The sequence below is a fragment of the Rissa tridactyla genome, chromosome 2 (assembly GCF_028500815.1).
Source record: "Rissa tridactyla isolate bRisTri1 chromosome 2, bRisTri1.patW.cur.20221130, whole genome shotgun sequence".
In the NCBI taxonomy this organism is placed as follows: Eukaryota; Metazoa; Chordata; class Aves; order Charadriiformes; family Laridae; genus Rissa; species Rissa tridactyla.
Window position 1 is genome coordinate 80,861,323 of NC_071467.1, and position 23,146 is coordinate 80,884,468.

Genomic DNA, 23,146 nt, shown 5'->3' on the forward strand with positions numbered 1-23,146 from the left:
AAGCTTAGAATTTCAGTCTATCTGTTATTAACACAGTCAGCTTTTGATGACTTGGAAGACTTAATTATTTAATACATTTAAATCCGAGTGCTCTGAACTAGTGTCTGTATCAGTCAAAATTAATACAGATAACTCATTAATCAGGGAAGATATACTAAGGAGTTGAATTCTTTATCTATTCGCATACTGAAAATATAAAATTGTCTTTCAGCATCATTCATAACTTGAAATAATTCAAGGCAGGAAAGGTTTGCTGACCGGAGATGAAGAGTGAGTGTGTTTGTTCCACTCCAGACATGAATGTGATTGAAGGATTTTCTTTTATGTATTGAGTACTGGCTTTCTGCATTTTGTGAAATTTTATTTAAGAAACTAGTTTCATAAAAATTAATGCACTATCTCTATGTCATAAGTGAAACTCATGCTCCCCAAAGGGCATGGTGGAAATTCCCCATTTGCAAGCCTGACAAAGCTCGAGCTGCATTGTCTTTAAATGGTGACTGTTTTTATGGTGGCTTGTTAAAGTTGAAACACATCTAATGCCTTTTGGTGTGTATTCCAGTATTAGTTTACAAAAAATATGCAGTGAGGCTAGTCTAAAGAGGATACCCAGCAGGTGAGAAATAAAATTCCTGACACATACAAAAGTATCCGAATGGTCTTGTATGTGGCAGATTGATAGCCTCATACTTCAAAAGCAGGTCCCAGGCAGAAACTGTGCGTGTCTGTGTCCACGAATAAAATAAATCTCGCACTCTTTTTTCAAGCTTTCCCCATCTCATCTAATAACAAATGATGACTGTGTAGGCAGGCGAGGTTTTATGGGCTTTTGTCATTAGATGCTTGTGAACTATTTTTGCTTCCTCTGATGGTACGTTGACTTGGCTCAGATCGGGGCATGTGTGTTTGTAGGTAGATCGGGGCTTGGGAGCTCCCTGAGCTCTACCTGTTTCCAGTTTATGTATTTAAGTTGCAAGTGCATCGGTGTAGATCATGCGCTCTGTGGTTTCAACCAACAAGCAGCTCTCGTCCCCAAATATTCGTAGTGTACCTGCATCAGATGTCACTGATCAGCTGGTTAATTGCCCTGTGTGATGAGTTTTGTGGGCTCTCTGGTCCTTAGAGTCCGTGGTGGATGGCAGGTCTGCAGTGGCAGTTTGACATGCCAGTTGGGGTTACTAGGTTGGCTTTGCTCCATTTTTCCCTCCTTGCCCCATCCCTGTTTCATAATCCAGAGGCGGTAAAATGTTTTTATTTTTTTGTTTTGCAGCATTTTGGGATTAGAGAGGCAGAGCAGGCATCAAACAGGCTCGGTTTGATTCCCTAGGTTAGGAAATCAGGTTTTTGTAGCCCCTTGGCTCTCCTTGTAAATACTAAAACTCTAAAAACAGCAATATGGAAATAGTTAATACGAAGCAGAGTCTTTCGAGTCAACAACTAGCTTAACGTTGCTGATTTATTTTTTAGGGGGGAAAAAATGGTTTATTAATCACAGATGTGCATGTTTCTAGTGTTAAGAAAGCTGGGACTAGAATGAGAATTCCCATTTCCCTTCCAGTTTCAAAAATTTGCCTGTTCGTTGGAGGTAACTTTATCTTCTAGTTTGAGGGGGTCAGAACCCATGCTGCCTGCCCTTTAGCTTCAAAAATATATTTATGGACTCTCAGTGAACTCTCTGACCTCGCCACCAGAACAACATATGTGGTTTTTACTTTGAGAGAAATGGCAGTTAAATGCCTTCTTTTCTTATTGTGGCTATGAATTATAAAACAAAGCCCATCCATTAGGTTTTTTTTTTAAAATACTTTACTGAATTACAAAGCAGTTATTTTGAGCAAATAGTGATTTTATTAAATTTGATAGTTTCTTGTTGGATTGGTGTTGCTGTGTGTGATGGTTATACATGTGTTATTTTTTTCTCTCTCCAAGATGGCCATCTGTTGCATTTATCCTTTTCTAAAAGGGAATCTGACACTCACTAGAAAGTTTACTGTACTAGAAACACAGTTGGGGTTAGCATACCCCAAATTTATTCCATCTGCTTTGGTTTTAAAAGTCCATGTTGTTCTTGGTTTAATTTTGAATACTCCTTTTTCCTCTTAGCATGTTTTTAGCGATAAATTATTCTTGAGCAACCCTAGAAAAACAATTTGCGATGTAGTCATAAAGGAAACAAAGCCAATTTAGTGCAAACATTCCCGAGCATGATAATCAATCAAACCAAGTCTGTATCCCTAATTATATAGATAGAAGTAGTCATACAGCGATGGGGCAGGGGGAAATAAGACACACCTGTGTGGCCGTTCTCATAGTGAAGGTGAAAGGTCTTTCTGTGCTCTTGAAAATGCTTGTATTGGATATTGATATTCCCTAACGTTTGGATCTGGCAATGTCTCTACCTCAGTATATGAACTTGAGCACCTAGGGTTTTTTTCATGACTGTGCTCTAGTATTGTAACTGGTTTCCTGAGGAATCAGATGGGAGTTAAGAATTGGAGAATCTGGATCCCTATCAGCTGGGATGGGATGGGAAAATGGATGGTAAAGGGTCTCACTGGAGAAAATACTGGCGTGGAATATTTGTAGTGAATATTAACATTGACCTATGAGGCTGCAGGGATGTTTTCTGCAAATTTAAGGAGGGACAAAAAATTACGTCTGATCTCTAAAAGGGGCTAGTGGCTTGGTTGGTATTCTGTTCAGGTAAACAGTGGTGATTTTAAACCTCACCCCCCTGTTTTTTGGAAAAAAAAAAAAAGCAAAACAAACACTCTTATTAATAAAATTTGGTAGATAAGCTGAAGTCTTTATGGCAACGCAGTGTTTTTATTCGTTTTAAGCTTTTCCTTCTCCCCCAGTGCTTTCATGCTTTAAAGAGCAAAGCAGAACAGTGCTATCATTTTGGTGTACTGCTTACACTTTGTCCACTTTTATGATTCCCTGAAGCCCTAATAATACTTCAATAAGAACTTCATATTATATCATGCAGGAGAGAAGATGAGAAGCAGTTACATGCTGCACGCCAAATGAAAACTAATGCTGTGTGGGAGGATATGGCTAAAGTATGTGCTGCAAAACATGTCTGGCTAACATTGTTTCGTCTCTTAGATCCTCTCCCCTTGAGCAGGGCGTACGTATTTCTTCCTGCTCTCTTCCCTCTTGCTGCCCACAAACTCTTGGCCGACTTGGGTTAGGAGTAGGAGTGGAGCAGCAGAAGTTCAGTCAGACAAAAATACTTGTCTCCCACAGTTTCGGGGGCTCTGCATTGTACTATTCGGTTTTACAAGAAATTTGGTAGTTGGGAAGTGTTGATTGTCAAAAGGATGGGTGCGAATTTGAGGAGGTGGACCAGAGGTTTTATAAAAAGAAAAATGGGTTTATTAACTGCGAGCCTGTTACATGCTTAAGGATAGACACGTTTATGTAAAAGTAAATCATACGCAATCAGTTACTGCACCACCACGCTGCCTTTTTCTTAGAAAGGAGTGATTGTAAAGGAAAGAAATGAAACAGATACAAAAATACAAAACAGTACATGGTGAACTTCTGCAAGGCCTTAATTGCTCTTTCTTTTTTTAATATGTAAACAAGTGAATGGAACTTGTATGAACTATTATTGGGACGAAAAATATATACAAATGAAAGAAAAACTTGGCTGAGTGATTATAACATCTTCAAGTTTGGGAGTCTTGAAAACAAAGCATTTCGTTTGTGCTTTTAGAAACTTATTTACAAGAACATCAGCATGGTTTTCTCCTTTTCTGTGTTCCACTCACAGAATGGGAGAAGGTTATTTATTGATATACCTTTCAGCCGATGATTGCTATGATTTCTGAAACAAGGTATCTGATAAAAATTAAAAGATGCATGATAGAATAAAGGTAAAGTTGAGTTTGGTGAAAGAGAAGTCAAACTAATTTATTACAGAGGTTTAATAGGAGATTGTTTGGATTCCTGTGGAGAGCTTGCAGATGGTTGGAAGTTTTGTTTATAATTTTTTTAATAAGCAGACCACTTTTTTTGTTGTTGTTAAGTAAAAAAACCTGTCGTGCTGTGGATGCTGATGGCTAGTAGGCTTGCTTTTCTTACGTATGTGCTGAGGACCCTTAAGCAGTAATCCAGGGCCTTGAGGGATACTCAGATTGCAAGTTGAAAACCATTGTTATAATTAATTTCTTCCTTATGTTTCCTGCTTCAACAAGAAAATATTGCGGTAATTCTGTAGCACTGCTGTCTCCAGATTTAGAGACAAAGTTGACTAGTGTAATGCTGCATCCGCTTTTTGGTATTACCCATTACTTAAAGCCTTGAAACCAGGTTAATGGCATGATAGGAAGTCTCCTTACCTGTGCGCAGCACAGCTACAGCTGTGGCTAGAAGATAATTCCGTAGATGAATCCTGATTCTGGGGGGCTTGCTTTAAGCTGTTAGCAGCTAGCTTGTTGGACTGAACGTATGCTTTATAAAGTTTGTTTATCTTCTGTTTTATGGAAACATTAAAGTGGTGGTTAATAGTAATTATTATGTATGTGTTCATACAGCATAAGCTACAGGAGTTCTTGGCATCAGAGCTGATGTATCTTAATGGTCACATGCCATTTGGGTTTTATTAGAATCCAGAAAAATCTTGACAAACAGCCTGATAGATCACAATTTTGGATTCCAAGGAAAGGATGCACTTTTTGGAACAGCTTGAGCAGTGAAGGAAAAATAAAAAGTCCCAACTTACTATATTCACATTTTATCTTTTTCCCCATCTCAGTTCAAAGCCATAATTTGCACTGTGGAAACAGAGCAGGCTCACATACTTGTGTGTAGATCCAAGGAATTTGGGTGTTTACAATGAAGTGTATTGCTACATCAGTATGACCATCTTATTCTACAAAATTCAAACTACCTTTGGTCAGGCTGGCAATACGCCTCTTATGGAAAAGCTGCCAGAAGAGGTGACCTGAACATCTGTGTCAAGCTTCAAGGAGGAACACAAGCACTGCATTTAATTCCCAGCAGTGGAAACATTCAACAAAACATTATTTATGTCATCCTTATATAAACTATCTATCTACAAAAGTGCACACATGGGGGGGAAAAAAGAAACATATTTGACAACCCAGGAGAGTCTTGTTAATACCCTAGTGGTAGATGGTATTCATAGGAGTGGTGTTACAAGAATGCGTCCACAAAGAAGTATTTTTTCAGGAAAAGAGAATTGCTGGGGGAAAAGGCATCGTGCTGCATAGGGAAAAAAGAAATGTTGTCTCACAATAGCTAACCAGTGGGCGTTTATCATAAGCATACGGTCCAGTTCAAGTGACAGGAGCCTTGGTGGGAAAGTGGTATTGCCCTCATGCACATATAACTATGGCTTGAGAAAAGTGTATCCGTTGTTTAACTACAGAAGTTCAGGCATCGTCATGCTGAGAAATACTGCTGGTTTAAAAAACAAACAAAGTAACAGCCAGAACTCTGAGAAGATTTAAGTGAAAGACAGACATTTAGCTGTTTTCTGGATTCTTCTTCCCCCTTTTCCAAGGGTAGGGTAAATAAGTAAATAATGAAAGTAACTGGAGCATTTGTGATAAAGTGTGGTGTTTGAAAAATCATTTAGTTATCTCATTGAGGCAATTATTTTTACTCTTCGTGCCCATCCTTAAAGCAGTATAAGTTAAAAGATAAAACAGGCATATCCTTCCATAAAGTTAGATGACATATGGAAAGTACAATGCACTATCAAATAAGTATCAGCAGTGGTAAGAATTATAATTGAGGCGGGAGCGACTTAATAAAGCTTGACTGTTGTAAGCACAAAAATGGTGCTTATGTGGGGGTGGCCATGTGCAGCATGGACACTGAGAGTTGTGGTGTCGTTAAAGGCCAGCTTACTTCAAAATAATCTGGTCAATTCATCCATAAATCCAATCTGATATCCATTACGACATACATATGACTTGCTTCTCACTTACCAGCGTTTCAGCTTTAAAATGCTCCCCTTATTCTTTTTTTCAGACTCTCTTTCGGTCTCCAGCAATGATGCCAGTCCTCCTGCTTCGGTAACGTCTCTTCAGCCCCACATGATCGGTGCGCAGAGCTCCCCGGGCCCCAAGCGCCCCGGCAACACTTTGAGAAAATGGCTTACCAGTCCCGTGAGGCGTCTTAGCAGCGGAAAAGCAGACGGGCACGTCAAAAAACTGGCCCACAAGCATAAGAAGAGTAGAGAAGTTCGTAAAAGTGCTGACGCGGGCTCTCAGAAAGACTCAGATGACAGCGCAGCAACCCCACAAGATGAAACTGTTGAAGAGGTAAGTGTTCAGGACAGCTTCCTGAGACTTGTTTTTATGTTTTTCGAAGAACTAAGTGTTGTCAGGTGAAGGTTGTCTCCTCCATTGATTGTCCAGCAGTTGAGCAAAGTGGCATGTCATTCTTCATGACTGTTGTACCCTGCATAAGTGCTGTGCCAGGCACAGTTTGTGACCTTCCGCACTGACAGTGTTAGTAAAGCTGCGTGGAGAAGGATCTCTAGTTGAAAAAAAGAAATGGGAGAGTAAAAAATTGGTTTTGGCTTTGCTGTCCTACCCACTCTGGAAAGCAGTTTTGTGATAAAGGTGCTTCATGTTCCGGGAATAATCAGCTCATTTTGTATTTCCTTTCCTTTTCGTGTTGGTGGATCAGGGAAGATATAGGGAGAGCTGCTTAACTGCTTAAAGTTGTATTCACACCTTAAGCAAGAGTTCGAGCGCAGAAAAATTACTGTCCCTTCAAATCAAAAAGGTAGTTACCATCGGTCGAATAATAAACATGGCAGTTTTCATTGGAGGAAAGGAACTAGTGAACTATTCCAGATTTTGCCACCAAGGATATCTACTGAAGGTTTCTCTTCCTCCCACAAATATATGCCCATCCTTCTAAACCTGGAACTCATGTATGAGCAAAGCCTCTGGTTAGGTGCAGACAGAGCCAGATTCTCTTCTGTTACAAACCTATGGTTCAGGCTGAAACAAATGGCATCTTACTACTTCCAGGGGCACAGCCACTTGCATGCTGTGCAGTTATTCCCTTTTACCAGGCTGGAATCTGACTAGCGGTTTTTGTAGTTATCATACAGAAAAATGGTCTCAGATGCCCATTAATTGTTCAGTAATTTATTTATTTTTCTTGCTCCTGACATATTTTGCTGCAAGCTTGGAACATCAGTGAAGTTATATGGTAAATGTAGGGAAAGAAAAGACTAGAGGCTCGGCAGCATGGTGAATTGGGAGATGTGGTTTGGGAAGGAGTATTGGCCTCTGTCTTTGAACGTCAGGCTGTAGAAAGAGACCCTCTGTGATGCAGCTGTAGCATTGTTTTGGAAGTATCTGTTATTCTGCAGTTCTGTGAGGGAGGGAAAACATAAGGCCATTGCCTTAAAGTCAGGAAAAAACAATAAGCATCTATACTGTCTTCCTTTAGAGATAGTTAAATTACCCTGCGAGATCGTAGTTCTTTGTTGAAGGACTGTCTTTCAAGACAACTGTAAAAATTACACAAGGAGTCTGCTCTCACTACTTCAAGGAGGAAGGGGCAGAAAAGATAATTGACAAAATATTTCATGTTGTAATAGGGTTGTTTTTTTTTTTTTTATATCCTTTTTAAGTCCTGCTATGAGGGTTAGTACTTTAGCTACAAAGTTCTTGACTTTCTAAATTAGAGGAGTGTGGCTCTTTACAGAACTGAACTTGGAAAGCAAGCGTGGCTTTGGTAACGCTTTCCTGTGTAAATTTCAAGCTGAATGTCTTGTTCTCAGTATCTTTATCCATCTGCTTTTACCAAACGCTGAAAACATTATCCTTGGCATCTGCTTTTTTCCCCCCTCCATTGAGGAACTGCACTGTGTTTGTAGGATCATCTTGACTTGTTGAGAGAGAGATGTATCTACAGAAGAGACTTGTTTAAGGCAAGCTTATGTTGAACAAGCTTCATGCTGCTGAGGAGGTGACAGAGCTTGAACGTCTTGATTTTATTTACAGAGAGGTCGGAACGAGGGGCTGAGCAGTGGCACACTCTCCAAGTCATCCTCTTCAGGCATGCAGAGCTGCGGAGAGGAGGAAGGTGAAGAGGGAGCGGATGCTGTACCACTTCCTCCTCCCATGGCAATTCAGCAACACAGTCTTCTCCAGCCTGACTCGCAGGATGACAAGGTAGGAGGAGGAAGCGGGGAAGGCTTCACATGTTGAGATAACCTCTGTTTGCACAAATCGTTCTTCTGTTTCCAAAAGTCTCTGTGGTGTACATAATACAGATTTATGGTAGACAGAAGTAATCACTGTGCCACTTTAGACAACATTAAAAGTGTTTCCTGTGGAAAGAGTGTGAATTAAATGCTTCTCTCTTCAAAAAGCACAAGTGTAGAAATTTTCCTACTAGCCCTTTAAATGTGGAAATGGGCCTCTGTGTGTGTTTGCAGGCCTATTTACATCTGTTTGACTGATGCCTATTTAGTGATTAGAGTCTAATTGTTTTATAATCATACCTTTGGGTACTGAGGTTAAAATACTATGTGCAAATAAAGTTTATCTGGAGAAATTAACAGCTGTACATAACTTTTTAGATCATAGGCTGTTCACCAAGCACTGCTATTTTGGATAGCCTCAGTTAAGGGGAAAAAATTTTCTAGGTGTGTGCCTTAGCAGAAGGAGCTGTTCACATCAACTCTAAGGTGTTTTTTTTTTTTTTCCCTCTTGTTTTTTCCCCTCCTTTTTTTTGGGAGGGTGTGCCTAAGAAAAAGGTGTACTAAGAAGTTAATATCCAAATAAGGGTAGTAGTCCAGCTGGTTTTTACAAAGGCACATTCAAATTGAGGGTAAAAACTTTGCATCAGTAATGAAATTACGGATGTAGGTAGTAACTGTGTGAAGGAGATCATACTTACATATAATCTGTTTTTCTTAAATGTTCATGCATTGAGAGGGTTTATTTCAAATTTCAACCTGCATCAAATGTTTAGGAGACAAGTATCAAGCCTGGAAATAGAAGTTTTTAGAATGGAAATAGTCTGGACTTGTGCAGCAAATATGCAGCAAATATGTTTTCTTCCCATTTTGCTGCTTAAAAGTTTTAACCTTTGTAATCTATAGCATTGACTAGTGTCTGTGAATTTTGTGGCTGGTTACTCGCTGTTCTCGGTGATGCAGACGTTATTGATAACTCTGGCTGATCTTATTTATTTCTAGGTTTTTTCCTTCCTTTTTAAAACACTGTCTTTCAGTGAGGATCTCACTCATCCCTGAAGCTATCATTTGTAGGGTCAAAATGGCTAAGCCCCATGCTCTGTGTGTATTTCATTCCTACATGTTTTCTGAACTGGAAAAAGTATAATATATGAGTTGGGGAGTTCAATATATTGGGAAATATTCCTGAAACAAACCAAGCAAAAATAGGCCAGCCTTTAGATCTGAGAGAATGTTTTATTGATAGAAAATAATAATCTCAATTTGAGGCTTAGAAATAGAATAAAAATAATGTTGGTCTAAGTATGTTAAAGTTCCTGCGGATAAGCTGCCGTATCTGCATGTCCCTTCAGTGATATAAAAAAAATGATATGCAAGTCTTATAAAACGTTCTCCAGAGAAAAATGGATTTTGCTTATGTAGTTCTCGTTACACACCAAGAACAGTTATGTGAAGGGATATCCTTGTAAGTCAGTGTCTGCTCGCTTCTGTGTTTCTGGTGCAAAGTCAGACCCTTAACACAGTAGAGTCAGAAGCTTTGGGTAGCTTTCAGTCCCCAGTCAATTTTCCTTTAATTTCTTAACATGCACCCACTGCAGTAAAAACATGCTGGGACAGTTTTTAAGGTAGTTTAAACTGCATTCTAGAGAAGACTTCTGAGAAGTTAAAATTTGGGAAAGTTAATAACATAATTTTTCAATACATGTAAATAGTGATTCTTCTGTGATACATTGGTTTTTTGCAATATCTGTCCTACTGCATGGTGAGAGGCAAAAAAGTCACCTCATGTCACAGCCTGGGAGGTTGCGTGTGCCTCCCTGAAGTCCGCACACCAAGACATACCACCAATTTCCAGGACCTAAAGTAAATGCTTTCTTGGAACACACAAGTGAGAAGCCAGAGCGAAGGTTTACCCAGCAGTCAGTTGGCTCTATTGATGGAGTTACTGATTAATAAAAGGCTTGCAAACAAATTCCCAGTTGTCTGCCTCCTGGGTGGAGTCCTCCTTCACATTCCTGCCACGCTCAGTGGTTTCTTGGATTGCTCAGCTCCTCTGGATCCCAAGGAATGTCTCCTCCTTTCTGTGACCTCAGAGGTTTGGCTTTCATCTGTGCCTCACTGCGAGCATTTCTTCCTCTCCAGGGCTCCTGGTCTGCACTCCATGCTGGAAATTCCCTGCTTGCTGGGTTTCTCCCTCCCTACCCAGCCCACTGTGGGCTCCAGCAGCATCTCTCACCTGCCCTTGCTCAGTTGCTCCCTCCAGCTTTCCTTGTTTTCTGGCCAAGGGGTGTATTCTGCTCCCAGAGTACATCCTGGGGAAGGTCAGCAGGCAGACTTCATCTATGCAGCGCCTTCTTTTTCAGATGATACGTGATCTAACCACATGAACTGGAAACCAACCAGTTGTGAAGTTTTACCAACAGTCACACCCCGTATACAATAGGGATGTAGAGCAATAACAGAGAGAAGGGACCTTGACCAGCCTAATTCCAACGCTGCCAGTGTTTTGTAAGGCTAAGCTGACCTCCATATCCAAAGTGAAAACCCGCATACAAGCACAGCTTTTAAAAACATGGTCAAAAGTCAGATGTCAGGAGCATACAGTTGCCTAAAAGACACGCTAGCTGTGGGATTGCTCAGTTCTTGGTGTGCATGCAAAACACCATGTGCTAGGCCATGCTGATTTGTCTAACATCACTAAATAATACAACCATTTTCTCCCCTAAGAGCTCATCTGCACAGTATGCATTCTTCTGTTCGGTACAATCATTGCACACTTCATGGATTTGCATTTGATGGCAGTTTACAAGTTGTTTGCATTTAATTTTTGGATAAACAGTATTAAAGTTTCAAGATCAGTTATGTTAATATGAAACTAATTATTTTTGCTTTTTGTTTTCTCTTTTTGTAAACTCTGATGCAGCATTATGTTGACTTGTGTTCTGTCTCTGCTTTGGCTCAGTTCCCGTATCTTTCCATTTAAAGTTGTCTGTATTTCCTTTGCTTACCCAACCCCTGTTTTCCTTTCCGAATAAGGCGAATGCAAGGCAAACTACCTAAAATCTGTACGTTCTTTTTTTTGTATTGACTTATGGGGAGCCTTGTTACACGCATGCTTGATTTGAGCAGAACCTCTTGTGTAAAGTCATTATACGTGCCATTTCTTTGTCCAGTTTGTTGGAAACATTTGCAGGACAGCTTACCCTGTGCTACATGATGTTCACTGTCCTGTTCGTAATATGAAGTAAGGTTCATATTACACCCTGTTTCCACTTTCCAGTTATTTAATGATAAATGTAATATGCAAACAACTCTGTTTGCAAATTACTGAGGTTGAATTTAATGGCCCTCTCCCAGAATCCTTTACTGTGAACACCTTTTACCTTCAGTTGTATCTATAAACTGGCATTTTATAGCTTATGAGGCCAGAGATCTTCTGTGCTCTACACATACCATTGGGGAAAATGGATGGCACAAGGAATGGTGAGCTCACTTTCCCCTCTGAATCTGGGCAATATACCCCAGCTCCTTTAGAAAAGTAAATGCCCCTCAGTTAGTGGTGTGTTTTTTCTTAACTTAGTGATGCTTCCTCCTTTATTTCAAGTCTTTTTGGTTCCCGTTACTGCTCTGCAGTTGTTGCTTTGTTTAACCAGCAATAAAATACGTTAACGAGCTGTTTGTTGTCCATTGAGTCGGCTCAGGTGATTTTTATAGCTATTTGTCAGGCATTATCAGCAGGATGGAAGGATATTTCCTTGACTTCTGTTGCATGTAGGAACAGGAATTTTTATCCCAGCATTTAACTTCCGTGGGGGTCACTTAAAATTTCCAATTCCAGTTGCCCGAGTTGGAAGGGATGATCTTAGTGTTATATTACACTGGCAGTTATTGTTGGGTACCTTTGTCTGACAGAGGAGTGAAGGAAGTCTCTTGATCCTTGAGCAAGTACCAGGCTAACTCTGGGATTCTCTTTCCTTTGTGTCATTGCACAGACATCTTCCCGATTGTTGGTGCGGCCGACCAGCTCCGAGACACCCAGTGCTGCAGAACTAGTCAGTGCGATTGAAGAGCTCGTCAAAAGTAAAATGGTGAGGCTGACTGGCAGATGCGTATGTTTAAAGAAGTTGTTTCTTTAAGTCCCAACTTGCTATTTAAAGGAAAGCTACGTGTGTTTGACTTGCAAAACTTGATGCCTGTTTCAAAAGTCGCGTTCTGGGTTGGTGTACGGGTCATTTTGTACACCCTCTTTTGTAAAAGCACTTACTGAAAACATAAATGGCTATGTAGAGAAGCAAAAAATAGTAAGAGGGCGAGGAGATGGCAGAAAATGTCCTGTTAGTAAAATGAATGCAAAGACCCAGGGTCTTAGCCTGATAGACTTTTATGAGAAGAATCCCTGAAACTTAAATTTATAGCGAATCTTGCAAGGTTCAACAGTAAAGCAGATAATGCTCACACAGAAACATTTATGCTATCACATATCTAGGCAACGTGATAATGAAGAAATGAGTAAAAGAGTAAAAGGATCATTTTGCACATTAGTGCCTCCTTTCTTGCTTTTTAGTCTTTGCTAACAAATTAAGTAGGAGGAATCTGTGTCGGCTTTAAGTTCCTTTAAAATTTCTGTGTTTCTGGCGATGCTCAATGACTAACAATAGGATGCATGGATAATTCCAGGCAGACCCTCCTTCATATTTAAAATCCAACTTGACCCAGTCCTGGAAAAAATGCTCTAGCTGACCCTGTTTGAGCAGGGAGATTGGACTATATGGTCTCAAGACATCCCTCAGCAATTCCGTGATTCCCTCAAAACCTTTTTTGCGCCATAGACCTTGCTGGTCTGGCTTTTGCAACATAGACCCTGTTGGGCCTAGTAGAAGTGCCGCTGTGAACGCTACAGAGAATTGCAGCATGGCAGCCCCACGTTACCAGAGGCTGATATTTCCCAGGCTCGTTCTAAATCTAAGCAGCTTTGAATTTCAGAATGAGAAATTTTAATTTCTATTTTATATTTCCTCATTCAGAGAGACTTACACTTTAATTCCATTACTGCATGAAATAATTGCTGCACTCTCTTAGAGTGTTAACTTTGCTTTTTACTTCTCTTGCACCAGGAGGGTGAATAAGAAGCAATCTATGGGAGAATTCAATAGTTTTCTGTAAATGGAAAGTTTGATAGTCAGTGTGTCTTTCAGGCAGCCTAGCAGCGGGTATAACTTAATGATCCATGCATATAGTCCCTGGTGGAGATGTTCTCATTTCAGAGTTCTAGCCAAGGGTCAGCTTCCCCTGGTTTTTGGGCCAGTCATATCATTAATGGGTTTTTACTTTTTGTAGGGAAAGAAAAAAGATTACAGCTGAACCCCACCCTGGTGAAGTAAATGTGTCTTGTATTAAAGGGTGTATCACATGCAAGGAAAATGTGATACATAACTGTAGCTTGACCCAAGATAAGGGACTTGAATTGAAGAAGTACAATAAATGCTTCATAGAAGTTTGTTCGTATTATTTCTCACATGGCTTCTCCATCTTTTATAGAAGCAGAAGCCTGTGGAGTCCATGCAAGGGAGGCTGTATCTGGCAGAGACGGGGACTCTTTCCTAGGATCTGAACTGTCATGAAGCTCAAAAGCAACATTGACAGTGTAGAAGTCATTATTTTCTTCAATGAGTCAATATTTTGGCTAGTTAATATGACAAACAAAATGTCTGACAAAGAATGCCACTTCTGTTGTGTTAAAAAAATGTAACATCCAAAGAATCTCCTTTAAAGATGCCCTATTTATTATTGAAAGTAACTTGCATATGCCAGAACTAAAGTATGACAAATACAATTTGATCCCTGTCAATAAGCACGCATCTGAGTAGCTTCCACCATAGAAGTACTTAGATCCTGAGCTGGATAGTATGATTTCTAGCCCTTGCTGCTCAAACCAAGTGAACGCCTTTCTTTTCCTTTGAAGGAAAGATTGACATATCTCAAACGTGCTTCTAGAAGGTTAGGTTATCTGTCGTGGAAAGCCAAGTTGTTGGCTGGTTTCCTGGAAGCTTGAGATCTCCTTTGCCAAGATACATTACAATGATTGATCTCCCATAGGTTCCCTTATGCAGCTGCATGTAAATGTGATGTGAGTGATGCATGTAAATCCTGTGAATAAAAGGGAAATAAATCATTGTTGCTGTCTGTCTTGAACACCTTCTCAGGCCCTGGAGGACCGTCCAAGTTCCTTGTTAGTAGATCAAGGTGACAGCAGCAGTCCATCCTTCAACCCTTCAGATAACTCCCTTCTTTCCTCCTCATCACCCATAGACGAGATGGAAGAAAGGAAATCCAGCTCCTTAAAAAGACGACAGTAAGACAACATTTTTCACTCCATTTTTAACAGTGTTTTGAAGAGAGAAGTGAAATGTTTAAAAAAATGTCCATTTTGAACTGGCAGCAGAAGCTGTTAGTCTGAAAGGGGGAGGGCTTGTGTTAGGTGTCAAGCATGCAGTCGCATTATGCAAAGATTTTTTTTTTTCTCTCAAACATCAGTTGCAGTTTAAATTTACTGTGATTTTTAATTATAGTCATCCTATGTTTGACTTTTGTCACATGTCGGACTCAGTTATTCAGGAAGATGCTGATCTTTAAATGCTCAGAGGGATATTAGACTTCAAAAAATTAGTTATTCTGCTTGTTCTGTTCCACCTCACTCTTAATTTCTTTATGTAGTAGTAAACTGTTTCCATGGTAGAACAAAAACATGCCTGATTTCAAAATTATTTAAAACTGTGGGTAGAAATAACAGTTCATGTACTTAAGAGTCTCCAGACCGGAGATGTAATAGCATTTTATTTTAAACAATAGTTAAATGTTTAATTTTTATGACACATATAAGAAAACATCTGACTTCAGATAAACAGAAGCAAGCCTGCTCGGGTTCCAAAGTCAAAGCAGCATCTTACTTAGAAAGAATGTGCATTAATTCTTCCATTTCAGCTCTGCTTACCAAACATATGTGACTACAAATGTGTAAAAAGTTGTATGCCATTAATCCTCTTTAAAAATCTGTTTCGTTTTTTAATGAAATATGTGTTCACCATTTTCTTTGCATTGTAGCTATGTCTTACAGGAATTAGTGGAGACAGAACGAGATTATGTACGAGATCTAGGCTATGTAGTTGAGGTATGATGTTTTTCATTTTCTTGATTTTTTTTTTCTTTTTTTTTTTTAATGTGGTACTGACCAGCTGTGTAGCTTGAAACTCACCATTTTTTTTTTCAAAACAAAAACACAGTAAGAAACTGAAAATGTGAATGTTTGCATTCTGAGTTTTCCCTTCTGCAGGCTTTTAACATATTAGAAATACTGAATCAAATCTTATTCCCTTCATTATTCCTGTTGTCACATCCACCTTATTGTTCTTCTGAGGAGTGTCATTTTTTAAGATTGCTATCTCTGGCCTAATGGTATCTCAGACTAGATGGTTTTATTTAGCATAGCTACATTAAAGAAAGCATTGTAGCTCAGCATATAGAGCAACTATCTTGGATTTGAAAGACTTTCTTGCTCTCCTAATGCGGGGCTTCCCTTAGACTTTAGTTTCCCCTTCTGTAAAATGAGATAACATGATGCGTCTCCCTTCATTCTTCAGCTACCACCAAAACGCATTTGGGAGAGTAGAGAGAATGAGCATGACAGTGAATTTCAGCCTAAAAAGGTTCAATTCTTAAACTCTGTTTTAAAAGGAGGGATGTAAAGAAAGATCAGCATTGTGATAATCTTTTTACAGTATTTAAAGGGTGCGTTAGAAGGCTATGAACAGGTGTATTTTTGTAACTAACAAAGTAATTCCTGGTGAAAATGCTAGACATCAAAACATAAACTTTGCAAGCTAAAACCAGACCTGGCTAATTAGGAATAGAAGTATTAGGGGAAAAAAAAGGAATAGAGCTGCATGAATACTAAAAAATTTAAAACCACTCCCAGCTCTAACTGTGTCATAGAACGCACAGTGAGATGAGTATATATACACCAAAAAGGAGAAGACGGGACTATGGGAAAATGCAAAAGGAACTTTATTGCAGCGAGAATGCTTGCTAATAAAATTGATCTTCAGTTTTTTGGGGTATTTGGTTTGCTTGTTACCGCAAGTAGTAGTCCATGCAGTGCAGACCCATATGCAGTGCAGCTGCTCTCTTCCCCAGCACGCTTTGGTGTAGGGTTTGTGTGGATGACAGAAATAAGAAACACTGAGCAAAGGAGCTAGTTCAGTGGCTCTGACATGTTCTTGGTAACCTGGCAAAGCATTGCCACTGCTTCAGACAATAAGGAGAAGGGCTGTAGAAGTTTCCTCTGTGCTTTGAGCCTGTTCACCCAAGCTAAATTAGCTAGAGTGAATTCATCTTTCTAGCACTGGGCAGTGTTGGGTAGACGACCTCAAGCCGATTGGTGGTATTTTGTGCCTATGCTTTATGTTATGCTGTTATAGAGCGGTTTTTTGGTTTGTTTTTGTGTCCCAAACAAGCTGTTGTAACAGACAATTTGGAAAGCTTCTGGGAAAAAGGGGATTAAAAGACATCTCACTTTCCTTTAAGTTAAAATGTTCACAGTGGATTTCCTTGGACTGTTGCAGGGTTATATGGCACTTATGAAGGAAGATGGTGTACCCGACGACATGAAAGGCAAAGACAAGATTGTATTTGGAAACATTCACCAGATTTATGACTGGCACAGAGAGTACGTATTAACTTGAAAACCATCTGCTGAACAATTCTACCTAAAAAAAATACTAGACTGACTTTAAGAATTATTTTTTTTTTTTCCTCAAATATTCAGATACAAGGTAGATATGGTTGATCTTGTGCTTTGAGTTGTAGATACTGTAGATTCAGCTTACAAATGTTGGTATGAAGATTTGCTTTAAACAAGGATGCGTATATATGGCAAGTGCTTCAACTGAGAATCTATAGCATGGATAGTATTATGTACAGAAGTTTGTACGTTGTTTGAGGCTTTCTTTTCAAAAATGGTTTCTCTAAGAATACAGTCTAAAGAATTTTTTTAGGGGCTAGCTTGGCAATATCATGCCTCAGGCATTCAGACTAAAAAGGAGAAAAGTTTCAGTCAATATATGAAATTAAAGAGTTTTATTAGTGTACACCAGTATTTTTTCATCTTGGCACGGATTCAGTGTGTCCTTTTGGAAAACTATATTAAAATATTACACTGCTAACGTTGTCATTTTGGTCATACATTAATATCCAAAGCTGCTGATAGTGGACACAAAGTGGACATTGCAGTAAGACCCACGTTGCCTTGCAATTACCTGTTGCTATCAGAAAAAAAGTACTTACTCTCTTTATGTTTCAGCTTCTTTTTAGGAGAGTTGGAGAAGTGCCTTGAAGATCCAGAAAAACTGGGATCCCTGTTTGTTAAGCATGTAAGTGTGAATATCTTTGTTGGCAAACCTCTGTTGCTCTTATTGATCAACGTTTGATTATTAAGAATTTATTTATGGCTAAGAAAGTGCTGTAAAGTATTCTTTACTGTAAGATGTGGAGAGAGAGCTTATAAGAACTTATACATAGACTAAGGAAATGTTCTAGGTTTTGTCCCCAGTATCTTCCTGTGGAGAGGAAATAGGAATGAGGGCCCCATTTCTCAATTCAGTTACAATTCAGTGCAAGGGAATTGTCATTTCATGAGAAACCTGCCTTCTAATCCCAGCTACCCATGCAGTACCATGGAACATAGGAAACAAAAATAGGAAAGAGGCTCGTTCTTCCTCCCTTTTCAGTGCCTTCTAGTTCTGTATCCTTTCCCCTTCTGAGAATCATAATAGTGGTTGAGATTCCTCCCTCTTCCCTTGGGGAAGGAATTGAGAGTGCCAGAAATTCATGATGTTTAATTTTAGTCCAACACAGTACCCTATGTAGCTTTATACAAGTCCCTGTTTTTCCACTTTTCATTTATTTATTAAAAGGAATGACATTGTGATACATGTGAATATTATAACGCTTCAGAAGGAAATCAGATGAACTAGTTATCTAGAAAATTGATATCAAAATTCAGGACACATCAGACATGCCACTGATTTTGGTGTCTCTTTATGTAGAAATATAATTCAATATCTGTTTGAGATGAGGTCTCAGGGTACTCCAAATCATGCAAAACAGCAGAAGGGAAACTTGCCTGCTAAATGTGATCATTTGCGCAAGTGTGCAAAGACTGAAGAAAGACTGGATTAAAACAGATTTAATGGGTTTCAGATTTTCCCTGCAGTCTGTGTTTGAGGTCAATACCAGGGTACAAAAGCACACAGAACCAAACAGTAATGGAACAATAACACTGGAAGGCAGGCCTAATTCCTGGACTAATGATGAGGAATGAGCTGTTTAATTTCTGAGGGATTATTTTAAAAAAAAAAAAAAAAAAAAAAAAAAGGCATGGGGAGAGGGGAGAATTTGAGAATGCTGGCACTGGTAAAATGGGAAACCTGGAGGAAGTAACTCTCCCTGTTTCTGATTGCTGTTTTACTTTCTCCTGGTATATTTGTGACTGAGTTGTCTTTGAAAGGCACCCTTACGACTCCAGATGGAAAGACAAGCTGTGATGCTATTACAACATCCTCGAGCAAAACCCTGACTATCAACTAGAACATGACGATCCAGTTCCTGCTCTTAATCTATGTTCTGTGTCCTTTTCAATCTCCATCTTATTTTTTCCTTTTTTGCTTTCCGTTTGTCTTCATTGGTCAGTACTTCATAAGCCTCTGAGCACCAAAGCCTCTAACAGCAAACTGATCCTAGCAAAATGATAAGAAAGATTTTGGAGTAGGTAATAGACACATATGTTATGTCTGTGTTTCTTAACCAGCAAGGTCAGTAATCAAGAATGAATCTTAAAGGCTGAAGTTATGCTTTGTTGCCTTGGTATTAAAAGCACATGCACAAAATACAGAATCAGAGTTACAAAATGCTAGCGCCACTGTTCCCAGGCTACAGCCATCGTTTCCAGGCTATGTCACCTACATCCCCACTCAAACTCCAATAGGACCACTAATACTAAATAGAAAACTTGGGAGGTTTCTCCTAACTACTCTGTACAGCTAAACAAGAGGATGTCATTAATGTATTAGAATAATAATCAGATTATTAAAATTAAATAAAAAATATGGTATTCCAAAGGCTCCGTCCATTGCTCTTGCTACAAGAAAAATACAACCATTTTCATACTTAATTTTGTTGTGGGACGTGCTGAGCTATCATCTCTAAACACCTGTTGTTCAGGACTACTTATAACTGTGGCAGTTTTTTTACTTCTATTGCCTTTCTAAAGTCGTCATGATATTCCCAAATAAATGCATTTTCAGATCTGTAATTTCTGCATATGCAACTGCTTTTTTTCCGCAATAAGACCTTCTAAAATTCATACTTTTAAACAGCTGTACTTATTATAATAGTAACTCTTTTCAATCTGACGTGGTTTCTTTTTTTCCTTGATGATGATGTATCATTCTGTATCCTTATTCTTCTAGGAGAGAAGGTTGCACATGTACATAGTTTACTGCCAAAACAAACCAAAGTCTGAGCACATTGTCTCAGAATACATTGATACGTTTTTTGAGGTAAGTTCCTGAGTGAGAGGATATATGCAAGGTAAAGAATGTGTACAAATCATAAGCATTATCAGATCTGTTGACCAAAAAACCCCCAACAAACAAAACAAAACAAAACAAAAAAAAAGCACATATCGTTGTAACTGTTTTAAGTTATAATTTCTTGCCATTTCTGTTCTGGATTCTCAAGTCTGATACAGGCTCCTAGAGATATATTAATCTCTAGGGGAAGAAAACTAAAGTTTATGTGTAAGATATTAATTAACCAGTAGAGTCTCATCCTTACTAGCCCTAGCGCAAGCAGTTAACAGTGCATAGTATACGAAGTGGCAATTTTGGATGAGCAAAGATCACTGTCGAAAATAGGCTATACACAGCCTGTGATTGAAAAATTACATTTCACTATACAATCTTTTCCAAAAGAGATATGGAAGATGCTTGGAGAAAGGGATACTTTGGAAACAAAGCTGATGCAGATAAGGGGAAGGACTCCAGGTTTTGTTAACTGAAGATTAGATTCTGCTCTGACTTTTGCCAGTTTCTGCTCTGATAGCCATCAATAGTGATACATCCTGCTGTGTTTCTAACAAAATAAAACAAAACAAAGTTGTTTCTAACTGAAGGAACAAAAAAAAAATGTTTGTTTTACAACCCTCAGGATCTAAAGCAACGCCTGGGCCACAGACTTCAGCTCACGGACTTGCTAATAAAACCTGTGCAGAGAATTATGAAATACCAGCTGTTACTAAAGGTAAAGTGATGTTGAGATGAAGGATTTAATATATGTGTTAACGAATATATTTTCTTTTTAAATATTGCTGATGCTTTTCTACCTTCCTCCCAAACAGAACCCAGATTTGTAAGCAATGTCATGTGATTATTTTCTGAGCATATTCAGATGCTTATAAAAATTTCAGTAAATAGCTTGGGCGGAGTTTTGCTTTTTCTCTTAACAGTTCAAAACCAAATGACCAATGTCATATGAAGGGAAGAGGGATCTCCCAACTGTTTTTAGATGTAAATGTGATAGGAGTTGTTGTGACTCATCCCAACTTCACCTACATCTGCAACCGTTTTAATATCACATAAGTATTTACTGAAGAGCAGCCCTGTGTATGACAGAGTTCATTGCCTTAATACGTGTTCTTGTATGAGCTAAATCAAAATGCTGAATAAACCTTAAAACATAAGAGGGGGCAAGGCAGCGTGTAGCAAGAAGCTTTAAAAAGAAAATTTTTCTGTGTGTCTTCTGTAGTTCGTCATTCTCTGACAGAGGATAGCAAATGCAGATTTTTTTTAAGATTTCTCTTTGCTGACTAATGAGAAAAGAACTCATTTTATCTTTTTTTCTTTTTTTCAGGACTTCCTCAAATATTCTAAAAAAGCTAATCTTGATACAACAGAACTAGAGGTACTTGAGACATTTTCTCTTAGTGATTTGAATGCTCTTTACTCTGAACTTCTCTTGTTTTGATGGAGTCGTTTTCCTGTTCTGATCTTCTTGAGAATGTGATTATAAGTGTTTACTTTTCACATTTCTGTTCTAAAGTGACCATAGCAAATGAAACAAAATGTCATGCTGCTAACTCATTTGGAAAATAAAGCTTTGACTTTTTATTTGTCTTGAACAGAGAGCTGTAGAGGTCATGTGTATAGTACCAAAACGGTGCAATGACATGATGAATGTTGGCCGCCTGCAAGGATTCGATGTAAGTTGGCTGAGGTTTTGCTTAGAGGTTTTGTCAGGTTCTCTAGAGATTAACCATTAATATTGTGGGGAGAAGTGAGGTAGGGTGCTCCCTTGCTATCTGGTTAGCTGGTGCAAAAAGCAGTAAATGAAAAATTAAGTCTTAGCTCTGCCAAGGACTTTCCTCGGAAACTTTACCTGTTGTGTCAATCGTGCTAGATAAGTCCTTCTGCAAAATCTAGGAAGCGCTGGTGTTATTACATCTATTATTGACTAATGACTTGCGAAATAGTGAAGAATCAGTTACCAGCAGGTGAGCAGACCTGACTTCAGTAGTGTAGACAAAGGAGGAGTTGCTAAAGTCAATAAAGTACCTGAGGCAACTGTAGCCCTTCCGCTTCTTTTGCTAAGTCTAGGAGAGATGGAAATTGGCTGTTGAAGCAGTATGCGTCAGCCAGACCATAGTCATGTGTTCTACTTGCAGAGTCCTCTCTGCTCTGTGATGCAGGTATGAACTTCTTCCCCTTTCCAGCACCCTGGAAGACATTGGAAGAATATATGAGTTGCTGTGGGAGTTACTGAGAATAGAGAGATGAAAGCCTTAGTGTTACAAGCCTCAAACTGCAGTATGAATTGAAAAGTGTGGAGTGGGTTTTCTTTCTTGATGATGTTTGTTTTTAGAGAAAGAGCACAGGAATGTTTTGTGTATAGGAGGATCAATTAATGTATTATAGGAGGAATAATGAATGTGTAATGGTCAGTGACACTCAGAAATTGGGACACATTCAAAGCTGTTTTGGCGTGAGCATCTGCTCAGAAAGGTTGATTGAGGAAAGAAATGAAGAACTGCACTAAATGTGTTTCCACTTGCCTCTGTGTTTAGGGTAAAATTGTAGCCCAGGGTAAGCTCCTGCTCCAGGACACATTCTTGGTTACAGACCAGGACACGGGACTTCTGCCACGCTGCAAGGAGAGACGGGTCTTCCTCTTTGAGCAGATTGTCATTTTCAGTGAGCTGCTAGATAAAAAGAAAGGTTTCTCCATGCCCGGATTCTTGTTTAAAAACAGTATCAAGGTAACTGTTGTGTGTGAGTCTTTGCATCCCCTGCACAAACTCTGCTAAGGTAACAGTTTCTGATTCAGTGTGGAGTCACTAGTGACATCTAGATGTGCAATCACAAAGCACAATGAGGTGTCAGTCATTTCCTGAAAGTACTTCCTACTGGATTTGTATTCTGATAAATGGAAATCTTTGGACCCCAGCACCCTTGACACTTCCCACATGCAGCATACTAAAGTGGGTGTTCTTGTACAAAACCGGACAAGCGGTCACAAAGAGTTTGGTATTCAGCTCTGTGCTGTGTGTACACCACATTGGAAAATCATTGCAAATAAAGATAAAAACTCCACATATCCCTTCTTTGGAGTATGTGTAAGTAACGTGTAAGTAATGCCACCTTCTTAGACGTGTCAGCTCTTCCTCGAACGAAAAGCATTTACCCTCACTTCAAGCTTCCCCTGAAACAAAAACTGATGATATTAGGGCCCACCGCCCCTCCTTGTGAATCGGTTTGGGTGGACCCTGCTTCCCTTAATTCACCTCGGTGCTCTGCCTACAGCTGAACATCCTATTTAGCAGTGGCTGGACAGCCT

At 39.2% G+C, this 23,146-nt stretch overlaps 1 protein-coding gene across 2 annotated transcripts in view; it reads left to right on the forward strand.

The window, feature by feature from the left end:
* Window positions 1-23,146, forward strand: part of TRIO (trio Rho guanine nucleotide exchange factor) — a 258,035-nt gene that overhangs the window by 216,565 nt on the left and 18,324 nt on the right. For both annotated transcript variants that reach the window (XM_054193055.1, XM_054193056.1), the window contains exons 35-46: window positions 6,007-6,299; window positions 8,004-8,174; window positions 12,196-12,291; window positions 14,407-14,555; window positions 15,305-15,371; window positions 16,822-16,925; window positions 17,559-17,628; window positions 19,726-19,815; window positions 20,465-20,557; window positions 21,167-21,217; window positions 21,438-21,515; window positions 22,377-22,568. In XM_054193055.1, coding sequence (XP_054049030.1) covers window positions 6,007-6,299; window positions 8,004-8,174; window positions 12,196-12,291; window positions 14,407-14,555; window positions 15,305-15,371; window positions 16,822-16,925; window positions 17,559-17,628; window positions 19,726-19,815; window positions 20,465-20,557; window positions 21,167-21,217; window positions 21,438-21,515; window positions 22,377-22,568 — 1,454 coding nt within the window. The remainder of the gene's footprint in view (window positions 1-6,006; window positions 6,300-8,003; window positions 8,175-12,195; window positions 12,292-14,406; window positions 14,556-15,304; window positions 15,372-16,821; window positions 16,926-17,558; window positions 17,629-19,725; window positions 19,816-20,464; window positions 20,558-21,166; window positions 21,218-21,437; window positions 21,516-22,376; window positions 22,569-23,146) is intronic.